The 15,977-nt window shown below is 39.5% G+C and overlaps 1 protein-coding gene across 1 annotated transcript; it reads left to right on the plus strand.

The window, feature by feature from the left end:
* The first annotated feature begins 8,470 nt into the window (after positions 1-8,470).
* On the plus strand, positions 8,471-15,525 carry LOC145904690 (molybdenum cofactor sulfurase-like). The gene is made up of 13 exons (XM_082992390.1): positions 8,471-8,555; positions 8,684-8,795; positions 9,572-9,717; positions 10,003-10,117; positions 11,074-11,179; positions 11,402-11,491; positions 11,571-11,692; positions 12,036-12,167; positions 13,203-13,329; positions 13,489-13,611; positions 14,128-14,262; positions 14,427-14,562; positions 14,853-15,525. The coding sequence occupies exons 1-13, from the start codon at positions 8,553-8,555 to the stop codon at positions 14,988-14,990; spliced, it is 1,485 nt and encodes a 494-aa protein (XP_082848516.1). The 5' UTR covers positions 8,471-8,552; the 3' UTR covers positions 14,991-15,525.
* The last annotated feature ends 452 nt before the right edge of the window (positions 15,526-15,977 follow it).

The following is a 15,977-nucleotide window of genomic DNA, read 5'->3' on the forward strand; positions in this document are numbered from 1 at the left end:
ACAAAGACAGGTGTTTGTACCATCATAGAATACTAATGGTACCATAGAACACTAAAAAGAAAAACACGGATAATCTCCACGCAGAACGATCCAGGAGAGGTCGATTTAGCCGAACCCAATACTGTTACTTGCGCTGGTAAACAGAACTCCTACCGTTTGACCAGATGATAAAAACCTATAGGCTACCTTCTACCTTTGTTCTGCTTTGTGTTGTTCTATGTGTCTATCAAGTTAGGCACAGATGTCATAAATTTCAAAACAAAACTAAAGAACGCCACAAAGGAAACCCAAAACATATCCCACAAACCCAAATTTATTATAACACCAATACAACACGACGAGTGAAATGGTTCATAGCATTTTCACGAAAAAGCATATAGAACAAATAAATATATTCATTTTTCTCTAAAGCACGATTTTAAAGTCATCGACGCTTTTGTTCAATGCTCCTACTTTCTTGTAATCGTTGAGGTTGTTGTTCAAGTTTGTTGTGATAGGTTTTGTCATTCTTTTTCCACCCCAAACACAACGGAGTTCTTCAAAGATTTCCCCTTTCTGGGACCAGCGCTGGTTTTCACACCAGGCTTGTTGTTTCTCTTTCTTGTCATTTCTACACGAAGTGTTCATTAATGAGTTTGAAAATTATCAAAAAATTTGTGTATCTCGATCTGTCAATAAATTAGGAAATAACTTAAAACAACACATTTCACGCCTTCATGTTCTACAAAGTAATATAAATAAGTTATAAATAGGTTGTAGGCTTGTGGCACCACGCATTTTTCCTGGAACGCGGGACGGAAATAATGCAGGCAGAGTTAAAAAGCTTTCCTGTATAGGCCCAACAGCCTTCTTCTGACACTTCGTTATAAAAAACGCCTTTGTAAATCTTGTCACGCAGAGTTTATTATTTCTCATCATCGCGCTGCTACGCACGCGCGCCCTTTTGGTAATTAGCTCGCTGTAATTCAGTCATAAAGTGTTTCAATTCTGTTTGAATACGTTACCATCGCTTTTTTTCGCCACCAGATAATGCAACGTGTCTTTCGATTGATAAAAAAGTCTGCTAACGGAGTCAAAGTTAGTAGCAGAAGCAGACTTGGTTTCAGTCATAGCAGCCGAGCGATTACTAACTGAACACTGCAGGCTGTGTTGTATTAACACAAACACTTTTTTGGTTTACATACCGGACAGCGACAAGCATTTTTTATTATAATATTTGTCAATTAACCTAAGATTTTTTTAATTGGTATAGTTTAAATTATTGATACGGTTCACGTATTCTACAAAGAAAAAAGACCCGTATTCGCACAGATCTGTTATTACAATAACTTTGTAAGTGCACGACCAAGAGTTTCTATGACTCGACAAGGGTGTGTACTTAAACATACAACGTTTATTCGACATCCAGGAACATAACTAGTACACGTGTAGGCTACGAACTGTCAAGTGATAGCCTGCACAGAATTTGATTTTCTGCTCTACTCGTTGGTGTCTCAGCAACATTTACAGGCAAGTCTTTTATTGTTCATTTATTTTCTTTGGTTGCTGCTTGTTTGTTGCAATTTTTTACTTCCACTATGATCGATTTTACAATGAAAAAGTCCAGTTGTCTGGTATAACAACCCATAGGCCTATGCGGCAATAAAGCCTTTATGTGAGAATTATTTTCTTTGGTTGCTGCTTAATTGTTGTAATTTTTGAAATATTTTTACTGCCAGCATGATCATTTTGCAATGAAAAAGTTGAGTTGTCTGGTATGACAACCCATACGCGTCAATAAAGCCTTTGTGTGGAAACTATCAGCAATGAGTTAGTTTGGTCTACATGCAGAGTTTGTGACAATATAACAAGGCTTACAATCTGTTTGTATCACTTTGTAGGTCTCGAGGCATGGCATGGGATGTGTTGTTTTTCAATTTTAATGACTGATCGATATACACTATGTTTTTGATAATTTTCCATCTCATAATTTCCTAACACTCCGTGTAGAAATGACAAGAATAAGACACAACAAGCCTGGTGTAAAAACCAGCGTTGGTCCCAGAAAGGGGAAATCTTTCAAGAACTCTGGTGTGTTTGGGGTGGAAAAAGAAATGACAAAGCCCATCACAACAAACTTGAACAACAACCTCAACGATTACAAGAAAGCGGAAGCATTGAACAAAAGCGTCGATGACATTAAAATTGTTGTTTGAGAATAAGTAATAATTTGTGTAAAAATGAAATAAATAATTTCAATGGTTGTGTTGCATTGGTGGTATAATTAATTTGAGCATGTGGGATATGTTGCGGGTTTCAAGTGGCGCTCTGCAGTTTTGTAACGAAATTTAAGCTCATAACAACGGCGCCTGACCTGATGTACACGCAGAACAACGCTTAAGCAGCTGTTTGGTGACAGGCTATAATTATCGCTTTGATTCGATGGTTCACTCAATGGTTCTTGCCTTATTTTTCGCAGAAAATCCACTCATGTGCCAGATCGGTATCCGCAAAAAAATTGATGTTATAAAAGTATCCTTTCAAATTTTGGTATGCAGATAGTAAAGCATGCATTAACTCTTTAAATGTTGTAAACATAGATTAACGACGATTGAAAAAACACCGAACTTTTTGTCCTGTGTTTTCACTTTATAGTATTTAGTGTAAGGGGTGGGGGCTATTATGGCTTTGTTGAGTAAAAATTAGGAATTCCAAAGTTTGAAAAAGTGTATTTAAACACTTCTGCTGCATTGGTTGTTCTTCCGTCTAATATTTGTTACATATCGTGTGATAATGCAAACTCCAAACGAAGCAGTCATCAAATCAAATAAAGAAATAAGAAACAGAAGATATAACCAAGTAGATAACGCAGTATTGTTTCATATGATCGCTTGATTGGCAGCATCACCCCACTGCCCCGGTCCTTATTTGGCGATCGATCGTATCAAGATCATTATAGGTTTACGCAGCACAGGGATAACGTGGCTGATCCAGGAAGGCTGCAAATCTTTCAAGGAGATGTTTATATGTATCATACTTAAGCTTACTATTATGTCAAGTACTTATTGTGCAGATTGTTTGGACTCAGCAAGTGTCACCATGTAACCAAACATTCCACACACATATAGCTTGCAGTCAAATCATGCCAACATTACATAATACGAAGATAAAGCTATTGTGGGAGTTGCGAGATGCACTTTTTACAGTTGTTAATACACCAAAATGTATAATAAAACGTATAAACCAACTTTTGGGGTCTAGGCATCAACAAACCCAATCGTTTGATAAATATGACGACTTTACCACGTTTCTAAGTCAAACAACCAAAAAGGCAGCAGCAGGCATCAACAAATCCAATACAAATCGAAAAAGTGGTCAGCGTACGTTTCGCAATCATACGCATTGTTAAGTCACAGCCGAGGCCACAAAGTTAGTGGCGGGAACGCACAATAAACAACTTAACAAGCCTCGGTATTACGTCCTATTTAAGCGCCGAACGTCTCACAAGGCGGAATTCCTGCTGTAAAACGCGACATCAGTATTGGAACCAAGTCAGTTGAATTTTAGGGAAAGTTCCTGCACAAACTTATTTTTGTCAGAGACATAAACAACAAACAAACAAACATTCAAACCCTTGGGGAACCGGCACAATTCTTGCAATCGTCAATCGTCGCCATAGTAACAAGTGCATCCATCTACAGCATACTCAACTCAAGTTTCCGACGTCCGCCACGAGACTGGCGTCACTGTGCTGCAGGTAAAGATTGGCTAAAAGTGCATTGGTTTGGAATGCGTGTAGCGCAGTGGTAACTCCTTTTCACAAAGAAATTTTCAAGGAATATATGAACTAAACACCAAAACGAAAACTTACCAATAAGAAAAACGTCTGGAAGTGTACGTATGGCTTTGGTGTGGAAAAAATTGTGGCATATTAAACAACGACACTATAATAATAAACGTGTTTTCCTTTTTCTAGGTCAGCTAGAAGTCCAGTAAAAGATATCACGATTTACAAATTTTATATTTTTTAGTTGTGTGCACTGACAAGAAACATGACAGATAAACTTCAGTGTTCGTCTGCTGTTACTTTTCATGCAATCAAAACTACATCGCTGAGGTAAAAGAGCACACCAAAGTCAAGTAGTTGCCAGACGCGTTAGTTGCCATTAGTTCAAGATGTTGTTCTTCACCTAAACATAAATATTCGTTTTGGTGCTTGGTATCCTACTTTTTTCATTCTACAATTTCTGTTTTGCTCAGACGTATTTTGTTTTTATTAAACTCCCATCTAAACCAATTCATTTTCCGGGACTCTTTACCTTTATCATTGTGACGTCAGACCCATTGTTAACGCTTGGTCGGAGTGATCAATACCAATCATTAGTCAACACATGGCGACAATGTAAATGGATTTCGTTACACAGTGGCATCAAAGAGCAGTTAAAAAAAGTATTGTGGAACACAACTCACCACTGAACTAACGCAGTAACCTCGCAACTTTACAAGCCCCAAACCAGAGAAATGCTTCCGCACACTGCACCAAATAAAGTAAAGACAACACGTTTTGCCAAAGCATATTGAACAATTGCTATTATTACGTCATATAACTGTTTAAGAGCTGCATAGAACAAACTTTTAACCCTGTTCCTTTCTCCGACGTCATCGTGGCTTGTCGTGGAGATGTAATGAGGTGCAACCACGAGTGCAGTTGTTCTGCTCTATGTTTTTGGATTTTTGGAAACGTTAAAGCGTCTGCTCGGTGACTTCAACATTCAGATTTTTGAACGGTCGGTCGTTGGTCCACGTTGCTTTGTGTCACACCCGAAAGGCCGCGTGGATGACAAGCTCGACACGAGGGGTGTGGATTACAGCATTCAAACGTTGTATTTTTGTTGAGGAAACGGAAACTCTCGCTTGGGCGAAACCCCCTTCACACTTGCAAAAATTTCCGTCACGTGATGCTGATGAGTGCGCCTGTTTGTCCTTTTGTAACTTTGTAAAGTTTCACCGACTGTCTTGGGGAAAGCCAATCGCGTTGCCGAACGTGGACAATGAATACCGGGATATCAAATGGACGTTTTTTCACCGCACTTGATTTACTCCCAAAAATTCTGAGCATTAACGCAAACTTGAAATTTAATCAAAAAAGTCCAACCACTGCGATGGTTACACTGTGCCGCAGCCAAAGACACTAAACCTACTCGAAAATTTTATTATTACCGCAATGTTAAATCAAGATTCTTTTCCAGGTTGTAGTTCGAGATTGTATTTGTTATTACCACACCTCACACACACACGTGGTTTGGCAACCGTGGCCCACACATGAAGAAAATGATCCAAAATATATACGGTAACCCCTGTCACGACGAACCCACAATTTCTTCAGGTGAATGCGGTGTCGCTTCTATACCTTCCGGATTATCCGAATCTTATTTGAAGTCTGCATGCTAGGTGGCGGCATCACTTAACATATTAGATACGCTATCCTCGACTTCTTGCGCAATAAACCAAATCGTAAAATTACCCCCGCCTTGGTTCCTCTTTGATTTTGGTCGCTTTGTCCATAAAACTATTTAACTCGAGACTATTTTAGAAAACGCTGCGGCCATGGCTGTGTTACTAAATACGGTGTGTATAGCAAATAACAGTTTCGTCGTATACTGCTTTGTCTGTTTCGCGGTTTGTTATTTTGTAATTAGAAATGCAGATAGATTCTAGTAGGGTGGCTATCCCGTACGTTTACCCATGCATTGTGTAAGCACAGCATAAAATTGGCTCACTATGACTGTTTTTTGCTGGAATCCATGGAGTGACTGCTAGTAGTTGGCGATCAGTGTTAACAACAGGCGGTGCTTTTTCATAATGTTATGACTGTAAATACAAACCCTGCTTTAAAGTAAATTGCACTGCAGTTACGCGATTTTAGGTATGAGAGTTGAAAAGTGTTTTGAAATCGTAACTTTAAACAGACAGACGACTTGGGATTATTAATAATAATTTGTGCTAATCCGTTACTGAATCTCTGTTAGCCATATAGAGACAACAGGCAATTTAAAGAAATCAAACTCTCATTTCTAATAAGCTGTGATTTAAATTATTTAACGTGTTGTAGCCACAAGGTAGGTGATCTATATGGTGCCTATTTAGATACATTTGTGATTTATACAGATATGGCTTATATAGTTACAATAAAAGGCTCACTTATACGAAAGTATCAATCACATTAACTTAAAATCCAAGGAAACGACTCGCCACGGTTTACTGAAACGACCTGAAAAAGGTTTCCCTTGTAGCGTAGACGTTCGCCCCGCATGTTCCGTCAATTGAACTGGGTCAACGTGATACAACCTTTGTGCTCTACAAGTCTCGTCTTTCTTGTAAAAACATTGTTTTCCTGCAAGACCTACAACCTCTCCATAATTGCCGTCTCCAGACTAATTGGCTGTCGTCCTGCAGAATGGGACAAGGTTCACCAACTAAGTATATTTGGTTTGGGTTTGTTCAGGTGTTGTGTATTAGCGAAAAGGTTTATGTTCTTCTCGCAGAACGTGATTAAAAATTGCTTGAATCTAATTAAAATCTCGATTTTGTTGCGGCATGACTTCACAGTTTGGTCTCGGCTTTGGGATAATCGTTAATGTTTGAACGGAAGCGGCTTGATTCGGCCTAACGATCCAGACAATTGGGTTTTGCTTAGCGTTCGTAAGTGGTAGAAGCCGAACTCATTATAATGTGATTCTCATTCAACCAGAATTGGTATGCGTGTCATGATTCGCGTACATTTAAAATTAACAACATGTTTCGGTCTCTTTCCAAAGTGCGCCATTGCGTCAGGCGAAAAAATAATGTGACGTCAGCGCCCCGTGACCGCCAGTCAGTTCAGTAAAACTTCGACAGGGACGGTTGCATCACTCACGGTATTTTGTAAGCACGTGCGGCGTGTTGTGTCTACGTGGCCCGGAGGTTACATATATATGCACAACTCCGTCATGAAACATTGCAGAACAAGCGATTTTGTTACGGCTTGCGCTGGAATAGTGGTAAAAGTCAGATACTACAGCTGGTGCAAAGGTAGTTCGGTTTAGTGAAATAGAAGTGAAAAATTGCGTGAAGTGGTCGAAGTGGTTGTTTTACACAAAATAATAAAATTAAATATGTTAGCAGAAAAGTAGTGATATAAGGACGGTTTGGGCAATACACAAAAATTCCAGTCGAGAGCATAGCCAAGGCCATGCTCTCGACTGCCAAGTCCATTTGGCCGAGTGTAGCAACTCTAGACGCAATAATTGGACAGAGGTCCCCAACCACCGAGCGATGAACCGATACTGGTCCGCATAGAAGAACAATGTTTTGATCGTATATTAATGATGCAACGTGCTCTATACATGTATGCATTAAGTTGGTATTAGTTTTTGCTCTTATTGGCAATTCCCTTTGCAAGTTAATCTAGTTGCGAAAATGGTGATCACGCAGCGCATTTAAAACAATTTCGCAGCAATATTTACTTGTCAACTGAATAATTGCGACAACGTAATATCAACGTCAGTCATACCTGAGTGAGGCTTTCGTCATGTTGGGAGAAACAAAGTTCGCGCAAATTTTGTAGTTCTCTGGAGTTGAACTCACCCACAACAAGGCAAGCGCCACGCGTCATGCTTTTCAAACATAATTAGCATGTGCTAAAATAGCCACCAGACGTATAATCATTCCTCGATTCCTCGTTGGGCTTTTCGTGTTTGCTAATAACTTTCCGCAAGAACTTGCCATTAGTTTTTTTTTATGGTAAACTACATGCAAATCATTGCAGTCGGAATGGGAAATGGCGGCGTACAAATGACGTTTGTCGCGATCGTGTTAAAGACGTTTATTCTTTAACATTTTGCAGGTTGAAGTATGGTTTGTGGTAAACACAGTGCAAGGTTGTGAAGCAGAAATACTTGAATTCAGGATTAAAAAATAATCACGATCTAACGAAGAACTTTCCGATACAACCGTATTCTTTATGAAATCAGCCGTTTATAAACTCATTAAGTTTATGTCCATTAAACCAATTCCGCGGGATATTAAGCACAATGTCTGATAGGAGCCATAAATGGAAAGTCCGGAGGGATCCTTTTAAATAGGCCCTTATGATTACCGCTTTAAAGAGTTTTACGCGTTGTCCGCGCGTCAATTCCTTTTCGCTTACGGCAAGTCGCCAAAGTTATGTAAGTCATTCCGTACTACATCAAAATCAATGTTTCTTAGGTAATTTGCTAAACATAGCTTTTACCTAACGTGGTTGTTGATGTCTGCTATATAATTCATACGTTACCCTTTGAACCACGGACAACTCCACAAAAGAGAAGTGATTGTCGGCAGACATTTACGTTGTGTACGAAGTGCTGCGGGACTAAATCAAAAATATTTACCTTTGAACTTCACAGAAACAGCGTTAGATAAAAACGAGGCGTTTTGATTGTTTGTTTTTAATAAGTAACCAATATTTGTTAGTGTTTGATAGGTGATGTTATAAAACAGTTTAATAGTGGCACGCTGTGAACAAAAAGGTTGAAGTTACACTAAAGACAAAAATGGTAAGAAATACTTTGGACATGGATAAATACTTATAGTTAAATCGTATATGTCATGATACATAACACATATAAGTGTCGGTCAAATACGTGAAACTGACCCCTAATGTGTAAGTCCGGAACTTTTGTAGGGAAGCACACCTTCGTCAATAGTAAAGGAGAAAATCGATGAAAAACGAAAATGGAAGGAATATCCTGATAATCTGGAACGAGTAAGGCGCAAAGAGTTCGCCCGCATGACCGGTGAGCATAATACTAATATTAACAGTCATTTTACCTTCTAGCAAACTTGTCATTTTGATCACCATCAAGTTTCGCTTCAAGGTTTACGACCACCGGCTTAACGACACCAGAAACTATGATTGTGAGGGAGCGTAAAACGTGTTAACCCGGGCACTTAAAAAGTCATTTGGGTTTGTTGCATTTGTATAATTAGCCAAGCACGATTCTGCTGCCGAAACTCACTGTTTGTTCACACTGAAGCAGCGAAGTGTGATGTTGGTAAAGTGAACAAAATACAGCGTAACCACCGCACCTCAAAAAGGCTTTCGACAAAGTTTGATTTAACAACGACACAGTATAAACAGGAAATGTAGTAAACGCAATGGCACAGGCAGTCATAAAACAAACAACCCTGTCCGGTACTTAATTAGCATCGTGTGAAATTGTGTGTCAAGGTTTACAACCACCGGCTTAACGACACCAGCAATCACTTGGGTCGTAAACGTTTGCCAAGGCGTTCCCGATGGCTGTGTCAATTTACACGACGCTCGTATACCTGATAAAGCACATAATTGTATATAGCAAATGCGGAAATATTCTGAATTTCTAAATGAGCTAACCTTTGGATGGCAAGTATACGTACACTTTAACAACAGCAACATTGTATGAACACCAACATTTAATTAACCTAGACCAACCCAAATCCTTGTACAGATTTCAGCGCAAATATCGTTTAAAACAACAAGCAAGTGTTGCAAAATTTTACCAGATTACTTATAACACCACCGTTTATATAGAACATATCTACTTGGATTTTACTGGGAGCTCATTGTACTCGACCGAGCAGATCGAACGCTACCAACAGGATTTGACCGAGCATTTGTACGGCAATCCTCACAGTGCAAACCCAAGCAGCAACTTGATGTCAACTGAAGTGGATAAGGTGGGAGCGTAATATCAACAAACGCGGTCTGATTTGTTTGTTGCAGTAATTCGGTTTCCAATGCGATGACTTATTGCTGCTGGGTGGTTTTGCAAAAGTGTTTGTAGCAATAATTTCTGTTATTCCAGCCTAAACACCACATATTTGATGGCGCACGGCATGTTTCTATGGCCCAGTGCTGTTTTGTTAGTTAGGAGAAGGAAATAAGTTTAAAAAGGCGCGGCGTATTAGTGGAGGCGCGGTGATTTAAGCAGGAATAACGCTGCGAAATGTGACTTTTTATAGGTTCGCGACCTTGTCCTGAGATTTTTCAATGTCACGTCAAACGAGTACGAAGTCATATTTACCTCTGGGGCGACAGCGGGATTGCGAATACTCGCACAGACTTTCCAATGGTCGGGTGAGTTCTTTGGTGTGGAACTGAATCACATTTCCTAATGAGAAATGGTTTGAAACAAAATGTGTGGCGATGAAATATGGAGTTCTTTATGAGAAAATGAGTCTGCAAGCACTGCGATTTATTACGTGATGTCAAAAAGAAAAGTACGTTCGTGCATTTGTTCCGTAATCGATTGCGCCAGTTCGTGAAACTGGCAAACACATTACATACTTCTGTCGGTTTCTCTTGACACATCCTTACAGTTATATGCTTATGACACACAAACCGTGGTACAATGAAATATAGGGATGTATCAACACAGAAACATTTAGCCGGATCCGGACCGAAACCAAATGTTTAGTGACGTCATACATTTTGATATGGCTAGTTAAAATCACATGTAGCGTACGTTTTGTATTTTAACTAAATTCTATTTAATTGTCGTTAATTTAACCTTTACGTTATTTTACTGAAAGTCTTTTTGCAAACCATCTCATATGTGTTTTAACTTAATTCTATTTATTTGTCGTTATTCGAGCGATCAATTGACCAGCGTTTGTGTCGTCCATCACATTTTCTTACATCCTAACGACAATAACCGCCAAGCGAAGTGTGGGAATTCGGTCCGGTGTGTGCCACCCTGTGAATTCCATGTTTTGTACATGAATTATGGGGGAAACAACACTCTGTTGTACTCACAGTTGTAGCAAGGATTCGTGTGACAAACGTTCCGTGATGTATACATTTAGCCTTTTTTAGTAAATCACAAACAGGTTAAACACCGATAATGCGCCTTCGCGACTGTGTTTAGGCAGCAAAGTCTGTTTTGGAACGTTAAGGTTCGGTTACACCAATTGGTGACTCCCTACTGTCGCCGTCAGCGCTGGATCTTTTGTAAAAAAAACACACTCTGTGCTCTTGGTTTTAGCATCTCATTTACACAACAGAGTTTAAACGTACCGTCCACTTTTTCACAGCATTTTCCAAGTACGCGTACCTCGAGGATAATCACACCTCTGTTGTGGGAATTCGGGAGATGGCCAATTCGAGAGGAGCCGAGTCCTACTGTCTACGCTTTCCCAAGTAAGGGAGATAACGTTGGATGTTGATTGTTTCGTCGGGCAGTGGTTCCCAGCCTTGTTTGTAGTCATGGATCCCTTTTATAAAATCGTTTGCGATCCCCTACGTTTATTTACTAAAAGTCTTGTCAAAAACCATCTTATATATTTCTTCAACAAAAGATAGATGTGACGTGACAAACAGGAAAAGCGTAATATCAAACATTTAAGGGCTTTTTTATTGCAGGAACAAGGAGAAAATAGACGACATAAATTCCTTTCCTCCATCTCTCATTCAACCGGGTCGTGTAAGTGATGACACCTACGAGAAATCCATGTAAGTAAAACCGACAAGTTGGATTAATCATTTTTAGCATTGGTGATTGCACTGACGGTAAACACTTCTTGTTGCACAGAAAACATGACAAGGTGAACCACCTTTTTGCTTACCCCGCCCAAAGTAACTTTTCCGGGAAAAAGTATCCACTCGATTGGATAAAGCAGGTTCATAGCAAAGGAATTAAGACGGTCAAAAACGGTACGTTGTCATGACGACAAAACTTTTTCAGCAAACGCCAAATGAGCGTGGCAGTACATAGTTTTTGTTTACTGTTTGTTTGTTTGCTTATATAATTACATACAATGAGGCTTTCGTTTTTGGAAACCACAAACCAGCAACGATTCAAGTTTTGGGCATTTATCTTATTCAAGATATAGACTTGTGTTAAAGTTAGTATTATTGATTTCATTATTGATCAATGGATATAATGCTCTTCTCCGGGCCCTCCGTGCTTACAAACTAGCAAACTTAAATTACTGGGATGAATATTGAGTATAGGGTAAGTTGAACAGTTCATTACAGCTCGTGATTTATGCTTCAGGAATGACGACGAGTCGTTGGTATGTGGCATTGGACGCCGCAGCATTCGTTCCATCATCTCCTCTCAACTTGTTCGATTATTCACCAGATTTTCTCTGCTTGTCCTTCTACAAGATCTTCGGATTTCCGACCGGTGAGTGCAGTGCTAACGACTTCTTCATTTAGCAATGTTTTGATGTCGTTTCTATTTCGATTTTGTTGCTTAAATATACAAAAATATCAATTGTGTATAGTTGTGTTTTGATGCAGAACTCTACATCCGTGTCACGCAGACAATCGTAATAAATTATGTTTGTGGGTTTGTGTATGATTAAACGTTTAACGGCTTTCCGAAAAAACAGTGGGTATAGTAGGTGCGTTTGCGTTGCTTTTATCTCGAAATAATGGTGAGCGACATGTTGGGGCAAAACCCGCTTAAATTTTGCCCGAAGGAGAACTTTACAAATCTTTCCCGATTTGTTTTTCAAACGTGATCCCGAACCCAAACCGCGAAAAGTCTGGCTTGCAACACTGTTGCAGGCAACTGCTTTCTTTCATGGAGTAAAACCGCCATTGTTGTGCGCCATTCAAGCGTGCAACTAAATGACGTCTGTACCCGTATTGGTAAATTAGGAATTTAAGCAGTACTGAAAGTAAGCAGGAACGGTGACTTTTTGATTTCATTTTTAGTTTAAAGTTTACTTGTTCCAGTAAGAAAAGTGTTACTTTCACCACTGCGGTTTTCAATTTTAGATGTCTTCACGCCCACCTAAGTCAGCATTTACACATAATGACGAAACTGCAACACCCCCTCCAAAACACTTGAGTTCTGCGGGTTATTCCGCAACGCCATCTGTAAATCTATAGAAGTATACTTGATGCACTGAATTAGTTTCGGAGCGTGTTTACACAGGTATTATTCAGAGTCACCGAAATATCATCAGTCTGTTTGTTGAAGCTCTTTGCCTTGGCGCACTTTGAATTGGTGGACGTACCCGACACATTTGTCAGTTCCAATTGCGTTGTGTCTGCTTTCGGTTTCATATTGACACATTCCTACCGCATCGCATCACGTTGTAGTGTGTTTATGGGGTCGGGACAAACTTCAACAAAGCAAACATAGATACTTGCCAACGTCACATAGGTTTTGTATCATCCTTATTTTACCCAAAACTCTTCTTCTTCACAGGCATTGGAGCTTTGCTGGTACGGAAGGGAAGTCCCCTGTCCAAGGACACGTACTTTGCTGGGGGGACAACTGAGGTCTATCTTCCGAGCGAGAACTTCCGAGTAATGAAGCGGACACTACACGAACAGTAAGACATGACCTGCTTTTACAGTGAATTCGAAGCAAATTTAATCACGACTTTTGGAACATGTCCAATGTTTACTGTGTCGTCGAGCGCGTTGCGTGACATTCACATGAAGCAATAAAAAACAGGTTAACATTATCCCATTTACACAACTGTCTTTAGATATGAAGAAGGCACCATTGGATTTTTGGATATTCTAGCCCTAAAATACGGATTTCAGGCGATCGAGCGAATTGCGAGATCAGTACAAAATATCACAATCCACACTTTTAATCTTATTCGGAGGTAGGTACCATGTTTATGGTATGACTGAAATTGAAAACCTTTGTAGCTAGTACACTGTTTCAACCTATCGGGTGTCAACAGTAAAGCTGGTGACTCACGACGGTTTTGCCAGGCATTTAGCTAGACAGGGACTATTCCAAGTAGTGGTGACATTGCTTTGGACGTAGATTCGTTAGTTTTTAAACTATAGCCGCATATCACCAGTGGCGAACCATTGTGAAACACTGTGGCTATGCAACTGCTTAGAAACCAGTAGCGTTGGTGACTTCGCGTCACGTAAATCATGGAAAAGCAAATGAGCCCAAAAAGATCAGTGGGGTGCAGGCAGTGCACACTTCGCTTCGACCTATCAGGACTTATTACTCTGCACCCTTTGCACAAGGTTGAACATTCGCTGGGAAAATGACCAACTTAAAAGACAACGTTCGCAACAAATAGTCTGTCTTTATTTAGGAGGACATTTATGAATGATATGTTTCCGAGGTTAAAATCTGTTGACTTATTTATTTTTTTCAGAATGCACGATGAAATGCAAAAAATGCGCCACAGGAATGGAAATCCGGTGATAAAAATGTACAACTTCTCGAATTACGACAACCCACAAAGTCAGGGAGCGGTTATTGCCTTCAACGTGATGAAATCTGATGGCAGGTATATTGACCCCTGCAAGCGGTGGCTGGCTTGAAACTTGTTTTCCACTTTAACGTTAGGTGCGAATAAATTTAACGTAATTTTCGCGATAAAATATAATGGTTAGGCCGCAGTGCATTTTGTAAAATGGAATGGAACCACAAAAAAAAGTCAATGTCGTTTAGTTACGTGGGATACAACACAGTGGTGGAATTTGCGACGAGGGAAAATATCCACTTGCGTGGAGGTTGTTTCTGTAACGTCGGTTCGTGCAACACTCTTCTTAAGATAGGAGATGGCAGAATCAAGCAAATACACAAGGTATGTGTAATTAGATAGACATTTTGCCGACGTTTGATCACAATTATTTCAGACCAATGTCCAAAATATAGAAACTTTATTTGATGTGGTTTGAGATTTTAAGTAAGTACTGAAATATAGTAGTAAAAAACGAAAATAGGTTGAAAGCACAAAATCAAGTTGTACGCAATGTGTTTTGCAAGTACCTAATTCAAGAAGTTTATAACCCATCGCACTCAGTTCATGTTATGTTTGTAACCATAACAACAGTGGGTGTTAAAGTTAGTCAAGCGCATTTTCCTGTTTACCAGTCTGGATACAAATGTGGTGAAGTTGACCTTGTGGACGACCTGCCTGTCGGAGCCGTCAGAGCCTCCCTGGGATTTATTTCAACACAAGATGACGTCAACTCATTCGTGAAGTTTTTAAGGCGCAAATTTGTCAAGTAAACGTTCATATATGATCCATTCACTCATTAAGTTCGCAAGACTTTTTACCGCCGCCCTCTTAGTAAAATGGCAATTGCCAGATAAGTTGCATTGACCCTTTTCTACCTCAATGCCATTAATATTGTATTAGTGAAGTGTTCCTTTTTCGTAGTGACAAATTTTGCACAACTACGCAGCCAATTCACGCAATAAGGTTTTAGATAGTTCAGATTTTCTATCTTATACGTTCCAAAAAAAGAATGAAATTTATCCCAAACCAACACCTCTGAGGGTTTTTTTTTGTTTGCATCTTCCTAGTCCCAAAAAGGCTGTGATTCCGTTTGCTTTTCAAGGATCTGTACTTTTGTAAATCTGTTTTGTTTTTTTCAGCTCAGTTCCACATTTCTTATGACGTTTTATGCAAGTAGTTTTCTATAGTTCCCTCAAGTACATGGCTTGGTGTGTTTTATCCCTTGTATTTTGTGTAATGTTTTGTAGGTTTATCATTTAACGTTGTCTCGTTTTCTGTTGCTTCGCATAGTGTACGTAGAACTGTAGCCCTATGCTGGTTGTATAAAAGATACACATGTTGTGACACATGGAAAACATGTTTCTTTACATAGGAATTTGGAACAAGTCTTGCGTCAAAGTAAGAAAAATAACCAGAGATTTTATACAATTTCAACGGTAAAAACAAAACGTGAATGTTTATATTAAGCCAAAAGCGTTCTATACCAAATACACCGTCAACAATCAGAAAAGAAATGCCACAAACCGACCTTTACGGTCAGCTTTTTTAACCAAACCAACATCGCATCACGTCCCTGCCAACGAAGTGGGCATATCGCATGACAACGTGGGTTGAAAGCTTTGTGTTCAAATCGGAAACTTTACAGCAATTAAACTGTGTACTTTCCTGGGTTCACCAGAGGATTTATAGAGGGTGTGTTTGACTTGAATACCGGCATATGCGTCATCTGTTTCGCCACAAATTACTTAACAAAAGAA

This window comes from Ascidia mentula, chromosome 1 (genome assembly GCF_947561715.1).
Source record: "Ascidia mentula chromosome 1, kaAscMent1.1, whole genome shotgun sequence".
NCBI lineage: Eukaryota > Metazoa > Chordata > Ascidiacea > Phlebobranchia > Ascidiidae > Ascidia > Ascidia mentula.

Coding starts and splice junctions, on each gene's coding strand:
- LOC145904690 (XM_082992390.1), top strand. Junction 10,118..11,073: donor ACAGACTTTCCAATGGTCGG/GTGAGTTCTTTG, acceptor ACTTTTTCACAG/CATTTTCCAAGTACGCGTAC. Junction 12,168..13,202: donor GATCTTCGGATTTCCGACCG/GTGAGTGCAGTG, acceptor TCTTCTTCACAG/GCATTGGAGCTTTGCTGGTA.